This window comes from Cibotium barometz, chromosome 60, assembly GCF_041138505.1.
Source record: "Cibotium barometz isolate CiBa-2024 chromosome 60, ASM4113850v1, whole genome shotgun sequence".
NCBI lineage: Eukaryota > Viridiplantae > Streptophyta > Polypodiopsida > Cyatheales > Cibotiaceae > Cibotium > Cibotium barometz.
Window position 1 is genome coordinate 25,366,790 of NC_141105.1, and position 22,054 is coordinate 25,388,843.

At 43.6% G+C, this 22,054-nt stretch overlaps 1 protein-coding gene across 3 annotated transcripts in view; it reads left to right on the forward strand.

The window, feature by feature from the left end:
* Positions 1-22,054, forward strand: part of LOC147605167 (uncharacterized) — a 132,114-nt gene that overhangs the window by 22,759 nt on the left and 87,301 nt on the right. For all 3 annotated transcript variants that reach the window (XR_015265264.1, XM_086794361.1, XM_086794362.1), the window contains exon 3: positions 2,580-2,805. Coding sequence is in view for 2 of the 3 variants with exons in the window: in XM_086794361.1 (XP_086650487.1) it covers positions 2,580-2,805 (226 nt within the window). In the remaining variant the exon portion in view is untranslated. The remainder of the gene's footprint in view (positions 1-2,579; positions 2,806-22,054) is intronic.

Consider the following 22,054-nt stretch of genomic DNA (forward strand, 5'->3'; position numbering starts at 1 on the left):
TATGGCTGTATTTTTTGTACTTTCTCCTTCCCTACACCATATCTAAGCTTGTTAGATTGTTTTCCAAGCTTCCAAGAGTGTTTCCAGGCCGTATTCACTCCCGTATTCACTCTCAAGGCACTCCCAATGGCTGAAATTCAACAAAATAGTCCTTTTCGTTGCTGTAATTTTTGGTCTTTTGGCTGAAAACCCTAATTTCAGCCTTCCTTTCTCAAGTTGAACCATAGGGGAAGCTTTCCCAGGGTTCTCTGCATCCACTTGAAGACTTGTTGTGAAGGATTTCGACATATTGAAGATTTTAACACTCAAATCACTTCCATCGCGAAGACTCCTGTAGACATCGACTCTATCTGCAATTGGTAAGCTTTAATGCTCAATTATGGAAGCAAGTAGCAGGAGTGAGGAGTAGGACTCCATGTTCACATACCATGTGTAGTGTTCTCTTGTTCTACGTACTCTCTTGCAGATTGTTTCTACCATGTATGGGTGAAACAATAGAGAGCAGATGGTAGGGAACATTGGCACTTAAGAGGGTAGTGTGAGTTGAAGATCTTCACCAATAATCATATTGTTTGCAATACTATATTCATATGCATGGTATGGAAATTTGGTTAAAAAATGCCCATGACACTATGCGCTTGATTCCCCCAAGATCAATATACACGATTTGAGGGAGGAGCCGACCGTTCCGGCTCATTGTGCGTCTCTTGTCAATTCAGCAAATTATATCTTGTATTGTGCTTGTTGTCCTTTAAATCTTAGTGTATCGATTAGTGTTTTGTTCAACCAAACATTCCACACCGACCAGTGGAATTACATGTGGTGGGCAAGGTCTTGTAGAAGATGCCATTTCTCCTAAAGTATTCTTAGATAGCAACTAGCAAAGAAGTTTTATATCGATCCAGAGCTTTGATATTATGTAGGAGGATACAACATGCGGGGTATAGAAGCAACACTCACAAGAAGTAGGATCTTTCACAGCATAAGACTTCAAACTTAAATTGCACGATTACATAGATAGAGAATAATATTATATTACCTATTCTATACTAAAGATGGCAAAGTCTCACACCTCTGTGCGCTAGTAAAGGGAGCTTCGAGGCCGATCTAGTATTGTTGAGACGGAGGCTGTATGCTTATGGAAGTTAGGGAGCAAGCTCATAGTGATGGTTGATGAATTGTATGCTGAATGGGCTGGTAATGTCTTTATAGGCCTACATACATGGAGTGGCCATGACTAGACTGTGTAGGTTTGTAGTCATAGTTGGCTCCACCTCTACAGTGTAGATTTGTTTCACATTATTCAGGCTCATCTTGGGTTCCATTTGGATCCATAATGTTAGGATAGGGATATCACTTGTGAAGTCTACCTACTCCATGTGTGGGCCACTATGGGAAAACGGTCCACTCTAGCATGTAGCCTATTTGGTAGTGTGTCAAATCTTATTGAACCTGTGTTTGAACCTTGTGGCTTTCTAGGCCACCATTCCATGTGAATACGGGGATCCCTTCAACCATAGCTACTCCTCATAATGCGGGGTGTATAAACATGAGCTAGCTGGTGCTCGAACATTACAATATGAGGGTGGACCATTGATATCCAAAATTTTACAGCAAGGTGAATAGCAGCTTGTGGTTGACATGTCTTGGATGCCCACGTGGGAAGAGTTGATCTCAATAATAAGATCGACTTTGGCTGAATATAACAGCCAACCAACCCACGACTATCTAAGTTGCTGACCAACAACATAAGGCTCTATAAAAGCCCACGATTAAATCATCATAGGAGTCAGCATTTCAAAGAGCTCTCTACGCACCAATCCTCGGTGGACGTTGGTCCGAGCATACAGGGCCAAAGAGTTAAGGGTGCTTTTAAGTTTTTACACCAGTTCTAAGGAATGCTGTCTATGATTCGGATTTTGTCATCTGTAGGGGTGCATGGAATTGGGTCCAAAAAGGTTTGGTGACCCATGTGAGGAGATAAACTAGTGGATGGAGTTTGTGTGAGAGTGTCCGTCAGGAATGTTCTCCATCAAAAGAAGTTTCTTATATAGGAGGATGTCCATGTGGCTACTACATCTTGTGGAGGAGATTGGTCAGATTGGTACCAACGAAGCAAGGATGGAATGCTAGCCTCTGTGGTGGACACAAGATGGTCTCCCAACTTTCTGGCCAGTCAGTTCCTTAGGGGTGATTGCATTTTTTTTTGTGCGTAGCACTTTTTTGGCCACCACACTGCCGATGATGGCTGTAGATTTTTTGGGGAGGAATATGACCCACTTGCAAATGTATTATGGGGATTGAGACTCCCCTGACTGTGATGACCATGATCTCTTTGATTGAGCATCCTGTGCCCTTGAAGATTTTTACGCCTTTTCTCAATTTTGTGTGCGCTCAGCCCACTACTTGAATTGTGTTCATACTTACTTTTTGCATTTTATAGATTTAGATACAATATCTTGTTGTCCATATACATCCTCAATAATCTTGACTTATTTCAGCCTTCAGGAGATCTAGGCATTTCAAATCATTGGCTGAACTGGGATATTTTTTCTGTTGAAGCATGTTCTTTTTTGCAGGATACAGATTCAAAGAAATTCCAAGGCTTGAAAGATTGGCTGTGTGTCATTCTGAGAAGAAGGTTGGCTCTTTTATCTACTGCTGCTTCGGATATTGTCCTGGTTTTGAGTCATCTTTGCGATGGTTCTAGTGTTCAAAAAAACTTGGAGATAGTTCAAACTGCCCACTCTTTGCTTGAAGTCATTTCGAGTGAGCTCTGCCAAAGCATGCTGCAAAGAGTATCTGGTATAGATGCCATGTTTTGACATTTGTGATGCTTTTTGCTTTCTCGCATGTGTTGAAAGATCCCAATGTCTTTTTTTTTTCTTATTTATAGGTCTCTTAAAATTTTGTAAAGAAAAAGTTCCAGGTGGCTATCCTCAACTCAGATGTGGTCTCACAGACCCCATGCCCCCATTCGGGTTGGAGCTCTGTGATAATTACTAGACCATCTTGATACGGCCCATCACCAGCCTTGTGTGCCTCCATTACCAGTGCCATCCCAAGTTCCCTTTGCTCTGCTGGCAACGACGACGTGAGGTCATCCCTAATGTCTTTGTGCCCCATAGGAGGGGTCTGTCCCTTCTCATATCCTTGCTGGCTCTCCATAAATTGATGAAGGGTGCTTCTTCCACCCATCTTCCTTGGGAGATGCCCGTCTGGGTATCCCTGTAATTCTTACAGTAAGTACTTTCTATTTCCTTACAACCTGGGAGATTGCCTCATTGTCCTGTGCAAGCCTGCATTCTCAACCCTAATCTAAGATGTGGTTACCTGTATATCTTCTTGGAGCTTTGCATCTGTTTCCTTAAGTTGTTGCAACTCCAACCTCTCCCTTTTTGTCCTTTAAAGAGGCAATGGTAGCTCTGAGCTCCATCATTTCAACTTTCAGCTTTACCAGCTCCTTCTTACGATGCTTCTCTAGATTTGCAATCTTGTGTTCATGAGCCTTCTCCACCTCAACCATTTCCTTGTTGTGATGCCTTCCCGGATTGTCAAAACATCTCTGCGGATGATGAAACCGTCACGGGCATAGGAGCCCATGAGGCTTACCCTCATTGGAATGATATAGGCTTCCATTTTGTCTATAGTTTCCCTCAGGAATGCATCATTCTTTTTAAGATGGTGCTGTTTTCGATTTCCTGTTCAAAGAGAAAAAGAGGGAAAAAGGTGGAATACAATGGGGGGGAACAAAGCAAGCAGGATAAGGCAGCATAAGTGCAAGGCAGATGGTGATGGAAGAGGAGCGTATTATTATTATTTTGGGGGGGGGGGGGGGGGGGGGGGGGGGGGGTTCGTAAGGGGTGGAGAGAATACAATGGGGGCAGAGGCGTGAAAGGAGGGTGGAGTTGGGGGGGCTGGAATGGGTGAAGAGGTGGAGGGGGGGATGTTGCAGAAGTGTGTCTATGATTACTGCTAAGCAAAAGACATTAACGGCGGTAATCTTATGTTTAGCAATCACACAGAAGACAAGGTAGACCTAATCTATTATATATTTGAAACATTAATATGTACAATGATCTTGGATCTTGACCTAGATCCAATTTGTGCATGCTAATCTATGTGCATACAAAAGCTTGCTGATTCCACAGCTTGGTCATGCTCTCCTGATGCTTGCCTTCTTGCCTAGAGCTACCTCGGGCTGTCTCTATGTGGGGGTTCTGCCATCACCTTTGAGATGCCTAAGAAATCTATCTGATTTCTGCCTTTCCACGCAAAATGGGAACGGGGAATGGGGACGGAAAAGATTGAGAATGGCCATTCCCTGTGGCTATAGAGTGACATGGGACGGGAAGATGTTGCCATCCCCAACATTCCTGAGTCTAAAAATGTCCATTCCCTGTGACTATGCTTTGACCTCCTTTATATAGGGATAGTGTAGAACACTTGTGCCTATGTGCTATAGTTTTCGAGAGATAGAAAGAAGAGTGTGGTGGAATCACACATACAACAGACACGAGTCCTAAACTATTGCTTTGTACTATGTATAAGAAAGAAGTAACACAATTGAAATTCAAGTACAAGACGTGGCTGAGAATGAAGATGTCAAATCACAGCCGTGTGGCCTACTGTTCACTCCTGGCTTAGCACTTTGTGTACAGAGAAATGCTCTGTGGAGTACAACGTTGAGGAAAGAAGATGAATATGACGATTTGGCGACCCATGTATATATATGCATCAATGCTCCTAGTCAACCAATAGTAGCTATCGGTGAGTTGTACGTGATTGCCGTACAAACCTTTGAGTATCCTCCAGTAGCCCACGAGAAGAACACTCTAGAGAATGGCCGAGCAAACTGTGTCCCTGCAGCACAGAGGTTAGACAGCTCTTGGGAGATTATTGCTAGCATATCAGCCTGGAATATCTGGAAGGCTAGATGCACCGAGGCCATTGAGGGTGCTCCCGTTCTTGTTTCTCAGTGTCTTTGCAGGATTTGGAGTGATATTATTCACACCATTATGGCTACCTGGACCAGAATCCAGGGATCTTCGAGGGCTGCGGAGAGGAAGCGTGGCCAGTTTATGAGAGAGTGGGACATTGGTATCTTTTTCACATCCTCTCATTCGGGACCCTATTGGCAGCACAGGGCTCCTGATTGGTTGAGATCTCCACCTTGCTTGGTGTGAAATCTCCATTTTGTAAATTTTTTTCATACTTAATAGAAGTCTCCTTTCTAAAAAAAAAAAAAACTCCAGCCAGTAATGCATAAGCTCTGATGGAGCACAAGAACCGCTTGCATCGTTTCCAATGCACCCTAAAGGAAGAAAGCACAATCAAGAACCATACTCCTTAGAAACGTTTCACCAAATCTGTATCCATCAATACTGCTCGGCACTTGTATGTATAAACCACTCATGTCCTGTGGAACATCCCCTGATACACCAAAGTCAAAACTCCGATTGTTGTCGATACAGTCTCCAAGAAATCTGAGTAATGTGAAGATACACCAACTAGCCTATCCTCCCATGAAATAGACAAATTTGATGATATGTCCTCGTGTAGTGCCTCCATGACATTAGACACTGAAGATACTCCATCCAATGCAAATGATAGGTGAGTAGAGTCCTCCTGAATGACCCCAGAAACTGAAGTGACTGCCCCACTGAGCCCAAAGATTCTCCACCATTGAGTGCAAACGGCAACTGTGAAGACTCTCAGAGACTTGGTTGAAAACTTCCTTTGTTTGTACTTGTGGCCTGATGAATGAAGCACCCTGGGCGTGTGCTTAACCCGAGAACTGAAAAAAGCTCTGACGTGCACACATGGATCTCCTTCACACTCAACCTCCTGTTCTGAAGAAGCCTCCTCCTCAGACTGCTCCTCCAAGGTCTTCGGATAATCCTTCGTTATGTACTCGGTGGAGTCACAATAAAAGTAGTCCAGCTGTGATCTTGGTGTGATGCTCTTCGTGGGTGAGGTGAGTCACCGAGGCTTCCCCACTTGCCTTGTCCTTGTCTTTGCCTTTCTGTTGCCGCTGTTGTTGAGTCCTAGACATCGAACTATCTCGTGTCTTGAGGGTTGTAGCAAGACGAATTGCATTTGAAAGATCACGGGGCCAGTGTGTGCGAACGTCTCTGTGCAAAGACGTTTTCAAACCATCCACAAATAGCTCAACCTGCGCCGACTGTGGATGGTCCTTGGGAGCATCATGAAAAGATAGTCGGTTATTGATTCGTCACGTTTTTGCATAAAATGCTCCCACTATTTCTTCAATTCACGCACGTAATCTACGGGAATAACTGCTTCGACTGCATGCGGTAGTCATCCGAGCAAGTCACAGAGTGGTGCCTAAGGTGGTCTTCCCACCACAAGAGAGCAGCACCCGTCAAAGCCGTATGCACCAAATTGGGCTGAAAAATATTTGAACCTCCTGCTGCTGCCAATGTGACAATAATCTCGCGGGTCCAGCTGATTATGACTACTCTGTCCACATGCCTGCTGAACTTGGGAGGCTTTCAGAAGCTTCATCAACTGAGCTTGTTCCTCACAAGGCATGGAGGAAGAACTGGGCAAACCAGTAGTCCCCGGCTGTCGAGCCAGTGAACATGAGCGGGAATTGATGGGAGAATCTGATGGAGAGACTCCGCAAAGGAGACCATCGGTGACACAAACATCATCCTCCTACTGACTACGCGCATGTGTAGAATGATGAACGCCGGACTCGGAGCGAGGCTCACCCAGTACATCCTTGCTTGCATCCAACGGAGTGAAAAATTATCCTCCAGAAAGTTTTGCCACTTCGTCCTTGGAATCATCCAACACTTGCTCCAAAGCATGGGTCCTTGTAGATTCCAAATTCGGAATGCTAGGTGCTCGAGGTGCCGACTCCTTCTTGTGGAGATGGGCAGATATAGCCTCCATTTTAGCTGCTTGTGTGTCCATGGAGGCCTTCATGCTGAGAAGCAAATCAGTGAGTTATGAATCCATGACAAGTATTAAAGTGAGCAAGGACCGGGTGAGGGATTTCAGCCCTACGTGATGAGGTAAGGGTTTGATGAGGTGGGCACACACAATATACCCCAAATAACCCAGGTGCATAGCAACAAAAAAATGCATTTCGTCCAAATGAAACCTCAGAAATGTTTTGTGGCAAAATGTTTCTACGAAACATGCGAAACTCCTGCCTGGTAGGGTTTCGCCCAAATTTTAGGTTTCGTTTTTTTTCGATTTTGTTTTGGTTTTTTAAAAGTTCTCCTTTCTATCCTCCTCATCACTTTGCAACTCCTCTCCTTTCTCTAAAAAACCTCATAACTTCAAATTTCAAGTTTCGTTTTTCGTTTTTTTGGGGGTTTTTTTTGGTTGTTTTACTTCCATCTCCTCTCTTCCTTCTCGTGTCCTCTTCCATCTCCTCTCCTCCTCTGTTGTCTCCTCTTCTTCTCCATCTCCTTGTCTTCTCCTTTCTTCTCCTCTTCTTCTCCTTCCTCTTTTCTTCCACTTCATCTCCTTCCTTCCAATCTTCTTCTTCCACTTCTTTTTTTTTTCCATCTCCTCTTCTTTTCTCTTCTCCTCCTACCATGTCCTCTTTTTCTCCTCTCCTTCCTTCCCCTCTTCTCCTCCCTCCTTGCTCCCACTTCCTCTTCTTTACCCTCTTCTTCTCCTTCTACCACCTCCCTTTCATCACAATTCACGATACACACGTATTTCTATCCACACACTTTTTTTTTTGTTTTTTTTGTAAATCCATGAACAGTATATTATCAAAGAAATTTACATGAGAGTCTCCAAAACGGAGAGCCTCAACGGGAAATCAGAAGCAAAGAGAAACTATTTCCAGGCATGATTGATGAAGATCTCCTTGGTGGCAAGCATCATAAACAGATTGCCGTAAGGAGCTTCTCAAATACTAATAAGATTGCAAAAACGGTTTCCCAAAATATCTCATGTTGTGATCCTACCATATGGTCCAGAAAGCCCAATATTTGACCCAGTACAAAAGTAAAGAGTAATGGACCATGGTTGTAGGGAGTATGCCAAAAAGCCAAAAGTGTTTCCCAAAAAAAGAGTTAGGGAAACGAAGGCGAAGTAACATGGAAATTTTGCGGATGAAGGCCTTAGTGCTGGAGCACGTCCAAAACAAATGAGGCACCGTTTCAGAAGGGGCCATGCATCGAAGACAAGAAGCAGATGCAATCCTTCGTTTAGCAAGAGTGACCCCCACAGATAAGGAACCTGTAAGACAACGCCATAGGAAAAGCTTTTGCTTGAGAGGCAATTTACTCCTCCATAAATTGCGAAGATTCTTTCGCCACCAAGCAAAGTGATTTTGTCATATGCCAAAGAGAATTAGCATGTGAATGAATCCATGGTGATGGCTAGAGGAGAGAGTATGTCGTCCTAACTGTTAGGTCAGAAAGAATAGCAGGACGAGAATTTAAGCCCACCGGGTGTAACTGCCAATCCTGTAATCTGTCCCTGTTAGATAAAGGAGGGATGGGAAGAAAAGGCTGCAACAAGTCAGCAATTTTCCCCCAAATGAACCTGTGATGCATGGCTAGTGGATAGGAAGCCATAGCCTGAGGGAAGGAAAGCATTTGACGAGCAGCATCAACAACATCATTTATGCACCTAATCCCCAATTTGCTGAGATTGTATGCCCGAATCGGCTCTTGCAGGGCCAATGGAGAATCAAAAACAGCACTCCAGTAAATGCTTTCCTGCCGAAGGGAATTGGCATGAGACAAAAGGAGGGGTGCCCAATGAGCATGCGAAAGGACCTGTTTCCAATCGCAAATAAGTGAAGTGGCAAAAGGGCAGCCCGGGATAGAACCTACAAATCTGCCCAAAATGACCTCCCAGTGATCAATAATCCATGCACCATGTGCAGAAGTGCGTAAGGCCGTGCACATGGTTGCAAGCATATGAGTCCATGGCTGCGTCTGACGAAAAAAGGTGAGTAGGAGAGGAATTTTCCTTGCCAAGACATGATGCGCAATATTCAGCACATTCAATCCGCCATGCATCCTCGGGGAACAAACTTTTGCCATCCGCATAAGTCTTAAAGCTTTAGCAGAAGACTTTGTTTTCCATAATAGCTCCATAGCATGAGACATGAAAGCAGAAATGTCTTGAGAGGTCCAATGTATCAAAGGCAAATAGTACTGAACATAGGCCATGATAATCGACTGGACAATCCGGAGCCTAACATGGAGTGGCCAGGTGGAGAGCTTCCAGTAGTGGAGCTTGGCATGAAGTTTGTCAAAAATCCACTTTAACTGTTGTTTCCTAGTGATGCACCAGCCAATAGGGTAATCAAGATGGCGGACCACATCATAGGGCTGCATAATGTGTTCGGGCCATAAAAGAACATGCCAATCATATAGATGCAGAGGTATGAGGCTGGATTTGTCAAAATTGACATGCAGGCCAGCAGCCATGCCATATATAGAGAGAGTGTCCATAAGAGTCTTCAACTGCTGTGGAGAATTATGCTGCATAAAGGAGTCATCTGCATATGCCTGAGCCATAAAGGGAGGGGCTCCAGGAATCTGAAGACCAATGAGAAGGTCCTGCGCGGTAAGATGATCCAAGTATCTGAGAAGTGGGTGAGTGGCAATGGCATATAAGAGGGCACTGAGTGGACACCCTTGTCTGACCGAACGACCCAAGGACCAAGATTGAGAAAGATGATTGCCAAGGATGCATTGGGCTGTAGAGTCAGCATACAAGCAGTAGATGACATTAGTCATTTTTGGCCCGAATCCCATCTGAGCCATTGTCTGTGAGATAAAATCCCAGTTTTGATCGTGTCAAAAGCTTTAGCAAAGTCCACTTGCATAATAAAAACATCCTGGTCAGAATATTTTGCATATTCAATAGCCATGAGAGCATTGCCAATATTATCATGGATCTGCCGCCTAGGAACAAAGCCATATTGCAAGAACATCTTGGCATAACAACAATGTAGTGTCTATCCCAAGGAGAGCCTGACGAAGGAGAAGGTGTCTGACATATGCTGTCCGAACATGAATTGGTTCCGTGTGGTCCAAATTGTCCACATAGTCCAAAATTGTACCCAAGAGAAGAACGTTGCATAAGGCCGGAGCGCAACTGTCAGCACTCCAAATATCCAAAATTGTTTTCCAAAAAAGTGTGCGGGAAATCAAAGGCGCAAATAAGCTGAAACCCTGTCTAGGAGCAGTCTGGAATGTGAACAGGACCAAAGAAGGTGCAACACCGTCTTAGTCTGTGCACCATGGCGGCGGCATGCCCACTGGTAGAACTCCAAGCATGCATCTCCAAAGGAACAAGCGTTCTTTCAATGGCAAACTGCTCCTCGAGATCCGTCTTAAACATTTCCTCCACCATAGTAATGGTTTTTGTAAGTTCCACAGATCATTACATACATGCATAATCCATGGCAGTGGCTGCAGCCTCACATATAAATTCTTAGCCGATATAATATCCAAAGGCACCCCCAAAACTTTCCAATCAGCCAGGTAGTCATTCATACAAAGCGGTGGACCGTGGTATTGGTGCAAAGGGGGATAGTAACTCATATATCTCATGCCATAAAGGTCTGTAATGCATACCCAATCCAAAACTACGTCGAGCTATAGGGAAGGACTTAATGTTTCCAACCTAGTCCACCACATCATGGATCTCAATTATGCCCTTTTTTGCCAAAAAGAAAGCTTTCCTTGGCTGTGTGAAAGCCAATGGGCGGGCAAGGGCCGCAGTCCAATGTATGCTTTCAGCCCTTAGCAAATTCCCTTCTTGCACCATGTCACGGCCATTCCATGTTACATGTTGTGAAACTTTCTTCCAATCTTGAGTAAGGTGCTTGCTGTATGGGCAGCCATGTATCTTTCCAACAAAACGACCAAACACAACCTCCCAGTGTGTAGTGGTCCAGTCACCAAAGCCTGAGGATCTCATTCTAACCCACATGGCCGCTAACATCCGTGACCAAGGTTGCCGCTGTGGTGCAAAATCTGACAACAAAGTAGCTGTCCGTGCAAGAACATGTATGTGTATGTTGAGGATGTTCAATCCACCATGCATAGGGGGAGTACGTATCTTGGCCATTGACAATAGCCTGAGTGCTTTCTTATGGAGTTTTGATTTCCAAAAGAACTCTAATATTTCCGACATAAAGGCATCAATTTGATCCCTTGGCCAAAATAGAAGAGGTAAAAAGAACTGAATATATGCAATGAGTATGGATTGCACTTTTCTCAGGTGCACATGCAGAGGCCGAGTGGAAAGCTTCAAGTAGTACAATTTCCCTTTTATGCGCTGTAATATCCAGTCTGCCTGTGCATTAGTAGTAGTGTTCCATGCTAGCAAATGATGCACAATCTGTGAGGGCTCAATTATTTGCCCTGTCCATATATGAACATGCCAAGCTTCAATTTTCAGTGGCAAGAGTTTGGATTTCCTAAAATTGACTTTGAGGCCTGCCGCACATGCAAAGAGGTCAAGTGCTTCCATTACGGACTTGAGATCATGCGGATGATATCTAGGCAGAAAGAAGGAATCATCGCCATATGCCTATCCCATAAATTGATCACCTGATGTGGTAAAACCAGCCCATGCAAAGTATGCGTGGCGAGAAGGTGATCCATATGTAAATGTAGTGGATGCGTGGCAATGGCATATAGTAATGCACTCCAGGGGCAGCCTTGGCATACCGATTTGCCGAAGCTCCATGCCTTTGGGAGTTTTGCATCCACAATACTTGATGCCCGGCTATCTTGATAAAGCCAGATTTGCATTAGAAGCACATCTTGTTCTGTGTATTTAGCATACTCAATGCCAATATATGCATTCGCAATGTTGTCCGTAATGTGTCTACGAGGCACGAACCTATATTGAGCCGGATGCAAACCACTATAGAGAGAGTCCTTGAGGCGTTTAACCAGCATTTTTGTAACCAATTTGTATACCATTGGCATGAGTGTGATGGGTCTCCAATCAGCAAAAGACTCACATAAGCTCTTTTTAGGTAAGAGTTTTAACATTTTGTCTTTCCAAGAAGAAGGCAATTCCCAATTTTTCCATGCAAGATTTATCATATGTAGCAACGACACTTTCAATTGGTCCTAGAATTGCACAAAGAATTCCACCGTTAGTCCATCCCAACCGGGGGCTTTCCATCTCCCCATGTCATGCAAAGCTTGCTGTAATTCTGCTTCAGTAAAGGGCATTTCCATAATACGCGCATCATCTAGGGACAGTACTGGATGTACATGAACCAATAAGGCTTCTTTAGCGGCCTGCATTTGTAGCGAAGGGGGCTGTGAGGCAGCAAAGAATGCTGCAAAGTGAGCTGCATATGCATTTGCAAGTTCTTGTTTTGTGGATGTCCATCTTCCTGTGTCCAGTTTAACCCTCTTAATGTTATCTTTTTGTCGGGCACGATGAAGCTGTTGGAAGAATTGTTTAGAGTAGCAACCCTTATCCCGCAAGCATTTCTCCTTGGCTCTCACTTTCCATTTTTCGAGTTTTCTCTTGTCATTTGCAGCCAGTTGTTCTTTAGCAATACAAAGAGCTAATTCCTTAGTAGGTTGTAATGGGCGTGTATCAATCAGTTCTTGGAAGACCTGCCATTTGACTTTGGCTTCTGGTACCATTTGCCTTTGTTCATACGAAAAGCTTCTGCCATAATCTTGAATAACAGCATGCATACGGATCACAAATCTATACCATGCAACTTTGGATTTTGAAGCATCTGAGCAGCTAGCGGAGGTATGATATCCTTCACCATTTGTTTGAAGCGGTCATGTAAGAGATAGCTATTGTTTATTTGCAATAGGCGTTTGTTATACAAGGACATATCATCTATTGGCAGCCCAAAATAAAGATCCGTCCATAGTGGAGCATGATCTGATAGTTGCAATGCATGGTCAATCCACATTTTGCAAACAAAATCATCATACTGATTTGCATTTAACAAATACCATTTGTCCAACCTAGCACGGTAAGAAAATATGGCCGAATGTGAGAAAGTGTAACCAGGCATCCTTCATCTAGGCATCCTTCATCTGACATGTGGTGATAAATCTAGTGCATGTATTTCAGCAACCATGTTTGCCGAAGCGACCTTTTCCAAAGCCAACATATGTGAGTGCCCCGAGGAATTATCTCCCAACGAGGGTGCATTATTGAAATCACCACAGATAAAGGCATTGTGCAACCATGGATAATATCATAATCTCTAATTTCAGCCCATAAGGCAGCCCGCTTGGCTGACGCTGTGAGACACACACACACTTTTTTTTTTTGTAATGATTATTTCGATTACTAGTGGGAAACCTCAGAATGAGGAAAACCCACAAAAAGCATCATATACAAGAAATGCCAGAGTTCATAGTGAACAAGGGCATGATCAAAATATATCCGTGAAAAGGCTATACAATGATGGGTCAATCTCATGTAGAGAGAGACAATCATAAAGGGATTGATGTAAAGATTCTTTGAAATAGTGAAAGGCTTGAATGGGCGGCTCACCAAAAACAGCCCGATTCCTGGAGTACCAAATCGTCCACATGGCCCAGTAACGAAGCCAATCAAAAAAGGCCCTATACTGTCTGAGAGCAGGAGAAAAAATACCAAACAACCAAAAATGTTTCCCAAAAGAAGCAGAAGGGAAACGAGCTCGAAGAAGAGCCGTTATATGATCCAGCAAAAGTTTAGTTGCATTACAATTCCACATCAGATGGAGAATTGTTTCATCATGCGCTCCACAAACACAACAATCTGAAGATGTCACATGGTGCCTTGCCAGGAAAGAGCCAACTGGCAGAACAGCCAATAGACATCGCCATAGAAAAAGCCGACATTTTAACGGCATCTTACTGCTCCATATCATCCTGAGCCTTTTCTTCCACCAAGCCAAAGGCTTATGCATTCTCCAAGCATCATTTGCATAATCATGAACCCAAATTTCAGGAAGGAGAAAGCCATAGACTGTATGCACCGAGAGCTGTAGCAGAGACAAAGGACCACGAGTAAGTATGGGCCTATGCAAGCTCCAATCGTGCAACCTATCCGACTCTTCAAGAGCGGGAAGAGGCTCAAAAGGGGCCAACAAACTCTCAATCTTTTCCCATAGGGGACGGTAATGATGACTTAGGCCAAATTTAGGACAAGCATCTATAAAAGACAGAACATGGCCACTATCATCTAGCACATCTGCAATGAAATAGACACCCTTTTTGGCAAGGAAATAAGCTTTTCTAGGCTCTTGCACAGCCAAAGGTCGCTCAAAAACTCTACTCCAATGAATGCTTTCCAAACGCAGTGAATTACAGTTAGTATTCACTCGAGGAGTCCAGCTGAGAAACTGTGTAAGCTTTTTCCATGCCGAAATTAACTTTGTGGAGAAAGGACAACCAGCAATCTTGCCTTCAAAATGGCCAAACACAGCATCCCAATGCGTGATGGTCCAGTTGCCAAACGATTTAGTGGACATCTCAACACACATATCTGCCAACATAATCGCCCAAGGCTGCCTCTGAGATACAAATTCCAACAGCAAGGTGGACTTTCGTGCCAATGCATGAAAGTGTATATTGAGGATATTCAAGCCTCCATGCTGTTTGGGACTACATAGCTTCTTGAGCGAGAGAAGGTTAAGGCCCCTCTTAGCATGTTTGGTTTTCCAAAAAATGCTCATGGCTGAAGACATAAAACGATCAATGTCCACTTTTCTCCACATTATTAGTGGCAAAAAGAATTGAATATATGCCATGACAATAGCCTGTACAATCCTTAAACGAACATGCAATGGCCATGTAGAAAGCTTCCAGTAATTAAGTTTCTGATTCAACCGTTGCATCACCCATTGAGTCATTTGCTGATTAGAAATATGCCATCCCAATGGGTAGCCCAAGTGTCTGACTACATGCATTTGTGAAGGAATTTCACCTGGCCAAATTAAACTATGCCAAGACCGAGCATCAAGAGCCAAAAGTTTAGATTTCTGAAAGTTAACATAAAGGCCAGCAGCTTGCCCAAACAGCTCTAGCCTCCATTAATCTTTGCACATCCGATTGCGTATTGCGGGGCATACAAAAAGAATCATCAGCATACGCCTGTGCTAAAAATTGTTTGCCATTGGGCAATTGCAATCCATGAAGCACATCGGAAGCTGTCAAATGATCTAGATATGTAAGCAAAGGATGAGTAGCCACAGCATATAGCAACGCACTCAGAGGGCAACCCTGTCTTACAGATCTTTCTAATTTCCAAGGGTCGGTAATCCGAGAGCCAAGTATCAAAGAAGCATCACACTACACAACACGTTGCAACTTTAAACCAAAGCCCAACTGGGCCATAGTCATGGCAACAAAGTCCCAGGAAACTGTATCAAAGGCTTTTTCAATATCAATCTGAAGCACAAGTACATCCTGTTTAGTATACTTGGCATATTCCATACCAATATATGCATTAGCCAGATTGTCATTAATCTGCCTACGAGGAATGAAACCATATTGAGCAGGATGTAATCCATCATGCAGAAAACCTTTAATTCTGTTCGCCAGCATTTTAGTAACCAATTTATAAATAACTGGCATAAGAGTGATAGGACGCCAATGCGAAAAGGATTCACAAAGATGTCTTTTAGGAAAAAGCTTGACTAATCCTTGCTTCCAAGACATTGACAAACAGTCATCTTGCCATGCTTTATTGATCATGAATAAGATCACCTCTTCCAGAAAAGGCCAGAAGGCAATAAAAAATTCCAAAGTCAAACCATCCCAGCCAGGTGATTTGCATTTTTTACCCATCGAACGCAAGGCTTCCTTTAATTCCTCTTCTGAAAAAGGTTCCTCTAATACCATTGCATCGGCGGGCGAGATAATAGGTTGCACATATTGCAAAAGTTTACAACGGGCCTCTAAAACCTCTGGAGAAACTTCCGAGTTCGAGGCAAAAAGAGAAGAGAAATAGCATTTAGCCAAGTCAGCCAACTCTTGCATAGAATCAGACCATTGGCCATCTGACTTTTTAACTCTGCGAATATTCTCTTTCTCCCTGGACTGATGCAAACTTTTGAAAAATTGTTTAGAAGAGCAACCTTTATCCAGCAATGCCCTTTGACGAGAGCGAACCATCCACTTTTGTAATTTACGCTGCTCGTTTAGCATAATAACATTCTTTGCCTGCAATAAATTATCTTGCTCACACTGTAGGAGAAGCCTTTGTTGAGCAGTAGCAGTGAGGCATTCACATGTTTGTTTTGCCTGCAAGACTGCTTCACGAATATCATGCATATAAGACCGCCCATAGTCAATAATCACAGCTTGCATGCGATGAACAAAATGGAACCACGCAATATCAATGTCCTCATAAATCTGATGGTAAAGTGGTACCAAAGCATGGAGAACCATTTCTTTAAAACGATCATGTTGCAAATAGCTATGATTTAAGATGAGTAGTCGAGCCCGGGAAGCCAAATATTCATCACATGGCATATCAAAATATAGTCCCAGCCATAAGGGGGCATGATCTGAAAGACAAAGTGTCGATCTATCCACATTTTACAGATATAATCATCAAATTGATCCGCATGGAGTAAATACCATCTATCCAATCGGGTCCAAATATGTTTAAAAGCATTATGATTAAAAGTGAACCCTGCATCATGTGGACATACATGGCACCATAAATCCAAAAGACTATGATTAGATATAAGATCCTCCCATGCTGATCTTTCTGTCCCAAGCATATGTATGCGGCCAGTGGAACTATACTCTGGAGAAGGAACATTATTAAAGTCACCACATATAAAAGCATTATGTAACCAAGGATAATCATCAATCTCTTTCCAAATATGAGCACGATGTAAAGAGCGCTGAGGAGCATAAACTGTGGCAAATTCAAAAATTTGGCCATATAGACAACATTGAACCACCATCCATCGTCCATTCATATCATTATGTACCACTATAGGCTGTAGCTCATGCCGAATTAGCATTGCAGTCCCTGAGAAGTTTCGAGAACCGGCATAAAAAATGTCATATCCAGCAAAATGACCATCCTGACCCGTCATTGCATGCTGATTATGCTCTTGCAAGCAAACTATATGTGGATGCATCTTATATACATAATGCCAAAACTGCCTCCATTTATTATGATCACAGAGGCCTCTAGTATTGTAAGAAAAACATTTTATTGGAGCATTAAACATGATATATATACAGATTATGTACAATGCAGAAAAAACATAAGATCAAGTGTCTGACATGTCTTCTGTGGGATCAGACCCCGAAGGCTGACCCTCATGCATTAAAATATCCGCATATTTAGGGGCCGAGTCCATGCCCGATGGACCACCTCTGACAATGTCCGACCACAACTTTGAGACCGAAGAAGAAAGAAACGGTGAATTTGAAGTACTAGCATGATTAGTGACTGTCCAGTTTCTTGTTAAAAGAGACTGACGACGAGGTACGACAGTCTTTTTTAAAGTTTGCAAATCATGCTGTTCTTTTCCTTTTTCCTTCTGAGAAGAAGAGGAAACCCCTATAACACTTGTAGAAGCAACCATTTTGGCCTTTCCCTTGTCTTTACCTGCCTGCCCATTGCGAGGAGCCTGTCTAGTAACCTCCTTGTTTTGAGTCACGTCATCCTTTACTATAGTAGGCATTACAGCCGCAGGCGGAGGAGGATGCAAAACTGTGGGGCATTCAGAGGCCATATGACCAAATTTATGGCATGCAAAGCAGGCACCTGCAAAAACTCCCCATTTCAGTTTAAAATAACGTGCCCCCATTCCTTTAACATCCTCTACCTCAATAGCCAAAGCAGACGGACGATCCTTATCAGTGTTCCACAGAATACAAAATCTGTTCTTGTTCCCTGTAGGTCGAGGTGGGCATACCACTTTCCCCAAAGCAGCCGCAATTTCTGGCAGTTGTTCCCTAAGATATTCTGGGAAATCAACCACCTCAACCCAAACTGGACATCGATGCTTTATCAAAGATTGATAATCCTTGGTCGGGGACCAAGGAAGCACATGTACCAATTGCGGACCAAACATCAAGGGGGAAGCTTCCAGCATAAGTTGCTTATATTTAGCATCTGCAAGCAACACATCATAAAATCCACGAGCAGCAAAGTGCACCCCATCCACAAAAGAACCGCCCACAATGGATTGAATCCATTGGGCTACATCTTGAGCCGACGGCATACGTCCCGGAAAAAAGATTATAATGCCCCTTTCAGAATATTTCTTAAGAGGGGACACAATCGAGGGAAGCTTAATTTTGAAATTAAACACAGGAGGGGGATCCGACCATTTTTGCCTGCTTTCCACAAAATCATCATATAATGCATCAAAGACAAATTGTGCATCCTGTGATTCTTGCTGCACATCAGAAATATCTTTTGCAAGATGTCTCCTCTTGTTAATATCAACCGAATTATCCCTTCGTGAATATGTCAACTGCTCCGTAGCCATTTAATGCACACAAAATAGTCACAGAACTGAAAGTAGATTATGCAAGGACCCTGTAAATCTTGAAAGCCTGAACTGCAAACTAAATTGAACTTGAAAAAAGCTTTGAAAACCTGTACTCTAAACTGGATTGAGAAGCCTGTGGGAAACTTGAAGATGCAGGAGAAAGAAACAGCGACTGTATACACAAAACCACCAACTGTATACAGAAAAGAAGGGCAACGGGATGGCAACACTCACACACCTGGACACACACACACACACACACACCCACTCACACACACACACACACACACAGCAAAGCTTGAAAAATACTGAGCGCGTCAGATTGTGTCAGCGCGTCAGAGTGCGTCAGAACGCGTCAGAGTGTGTCAGAGCGCGTCAGATTGCGTCAGAATTCAGAGCCGAGCAGATACTCCTCCTCTCTCCCACGGCGACACACTACCACAGACACACACACACCTCTCACACACACCAATGTTACACACACGAGAGACACACACACACACACACACAAAAAAAAAAAAAACCCTCTGGTTTTTTTAGTGATGGACGAAACCTTTCGAGAAAAAACCTCGAAACGTTTCTTGTGACTATGCCCAGGTGCAATGAAGAGAACCCAAACCCGAACACATAGGTGCTAGAAAAGAAAAGAAATTTGGAGGTTCCCTAGGCGTTGATACCAACTGCAGAACACTTGTGCCTATGTGCTAGGGTTTTCCAGAGATACACATACAACACACACAAGAGTCCTAAATTACTGCTTTGTCTTATGTACAAGAAAGAAGTAATATAACTGAAATTCAAGTACAAGATGTGCTGAGAATGAGTACGTCAAATCACAGCTCTGTGACCTACTGTTCACTCTTGTTCGCCTACAAAGAAACGCTATGTGAAGTACAAGGTTGAGGAAAGCAAATGAATATGACGCTTTGGTAACCCACGTATATATATGCAACTAGTCGGCCAGTAGTAGCTGTTGGGCTGTACTTGATTGCCATGTCACCATTGCCACGTCATCACTGCCGTGTGGTTCACTTCTGCTGTTTGACCTTGCTTGTTAGTTGCTATCTGATGTCTAGTATGCCTTGCATACTCGTAGGTGTGTCACAGATAGGATGGAAAGTCGTTTTGAGGTTCGTTTCGCCTTTTTGACTTAATCATAATGCCCAAAAGTCATATTGGGCCTCCAAATTGTACCCAAAAGGTGTCCCATCCATGGGCGAATGTTCTGGGTGCCTGTAGGGCCTCCAAATGAGGTCCAAATGTGCCTCTAAATCTATCCATATACTTGCTAGGAAAGATAATAATGCCCATGAGCATTGGGATTAACATATGCACATGACCGTGCGCGCCGGGGGGGGGGGGGGGGGTGGGGGGGTGGGGGGGGGGTGTTCTAGAACGTGCAATGCTAGTTGGGTTACACACAACATGCACATGGGGAAGAGGCACAACAAGACATGGTGTGGGTCTTGTGTATACAATGGAGTCGGCATAAAAACCTCATGTGTCTGGCTTCGTCATGTGGCACCCTCTCCTATGATTGTGTACATGGAAGCAATGTCCACTGTCTGTGGGGTAGCCGCTTGATGGTGTTGGAGAATGTCGTGGGTTTGAAGCTAGGTCTCTCGATGCAGGGGTTTCTTGCCCTCCAAAGGGTCTGTGCTCTTTCTTAGAGGATTTCATTAGTGCATGGTGCCAACATGCCGCGGGCATGGGGTGTACTCACTTTGTGGGATCACATGACTCTTCCTTAGTCCATTGTCCTAGTGCGGATCTTGGATGAGTTGTGTCGGCCGAGGCCCTTTAGTGAGGGCTAAAGAAGTCAGTGATAGATGTCTGAGTGATATCTTGCCTCTTGGCCCATATGAAACACTTTTGATTCACTAGGAATGAAATGTTTTGTACCTTCATATGTTTCATATGCGTTTCTCTATATCCCTTTTCCGGACTTGTATTGAAAAAAAAGCTTGCTTGTCATGTCCCAACAAGCCTAGGATTAGGGCTAGGGGCATATGCTAAAGGCCGCCGCGGGGGGGGGGGGGGGTTCTAGAATGTGCAACGCTAGTTTGGTTACACACAACATGCAAGTGGGGAAGAGGCACAACAAGACATGGTGTGGGTCTTGTGTATACAATGGATTTGGCATAAAAACCTCATGTGTCTGGCTTCGTCATGTGGCACCCTCTCCTATGATTGTGTACATGGAAGCAATGTCCACTGTCTGTGGGGGAGCCACTTGATGGTGTTGGAGAATGTCGTGGGTTTGAAGCTAGGTCTCTTGAGGCAAGGGTTTCTTGCCCTCCAAAGGGTCTGTGCTCTTTCTTAGAGGATTTCATGAGTGCATGGTGCCAACATGCCGCGGGCATTACTCACTTTGTGGGGTCACGTGACACTTCCTTGGTCCATTTGTCCCAGTGCGGATCTTGCATGGGTTGTGACGGCTGAGGCCCTTTAGTGAGGGCTAAAGAAGTTAGTGATAGATGTCTGAGTGATATCTCGCCTCTTGGCCCATATGAAACACTTTTGATTCACAAGGAATGAAATGTTTTGTACCTTCATATGTTTCATATGCGTTTCTTTATATCCCTTTTTTTTGCTTTGGCTTTTGGGCCCTGTGACATTCCGGACTTGTATTGAAAAAAAAAGCATGCTTGTTATGTCCCAATAGGCCTAGGATTAGGGCTAGGAGCATATGCTAACCTAGGATTAGGGCCCAAGATTAGGGTTAAAGGCTTAGTTGGAGCGTGGGGACTTGAAGGGTTCACAAGTAGACTAAGGGTGTTAGCAAAAAGAGGTCTAGATTGGATAAGAGCTTATAATTAATAGCCTAGGACTAATAATGGCTAAAAGCATATAAATAAAGTAGGAAAGCTAATAAATAAAGCAAGAAAGCTAATAAATTAAGCAAGGGCCAGTAATAGCTAGGTTATTACTATATAAGTGACCTTGGGGTCACTTATTAGACACAAATGATCATGGGGTTTCTTGGAAGAGTACCATGCTCCTCCTTATGTTGGTCATAGTGGTCTACGCACATGATGATAGAGCGCTATTTCTTTTGTCCAAGTATGCACAAGGACATAGAAGCATATGTACGTGCATGTGTTATCTGTCAAAAGGTAAAATTTGATAGGCAAAAGGTCCTTGGATTGCTTTAGTCTTTGCCTATTCCTCTGCAGCCATGGGAAAGCATTCCTATCGACTTCATAATGGATTTGCCAAGGACCCAACAGGGTAATGATGCTATTTGGACAATTGTGGACACGTTTAGTAAGTAAGCACATTTCTTGCCTGCAAGAAGACCATGAAAATTGAATATGTTGAAGGTCTTTCTTGCACAAGTGTTCAAGCATCATGGCATGTGACGAAGTCTATTGTGGGGGATAGAAATCCCATGACCACGAGCCTATTTTGAGGGCTCTCTTTGATAACACGGGCACAAAATTGAAATTTTCATCGGCTTATCATCCACAAATAGATGGCCAAAGTGAGGCTGCAAATTCAGTTGTGTTGAATCTTTTAAAGTGCTATGTTGCAGACCAAAAGACCGCATGGGAGAAGTACCTACCACTTGTAGAGTTTGCCTAC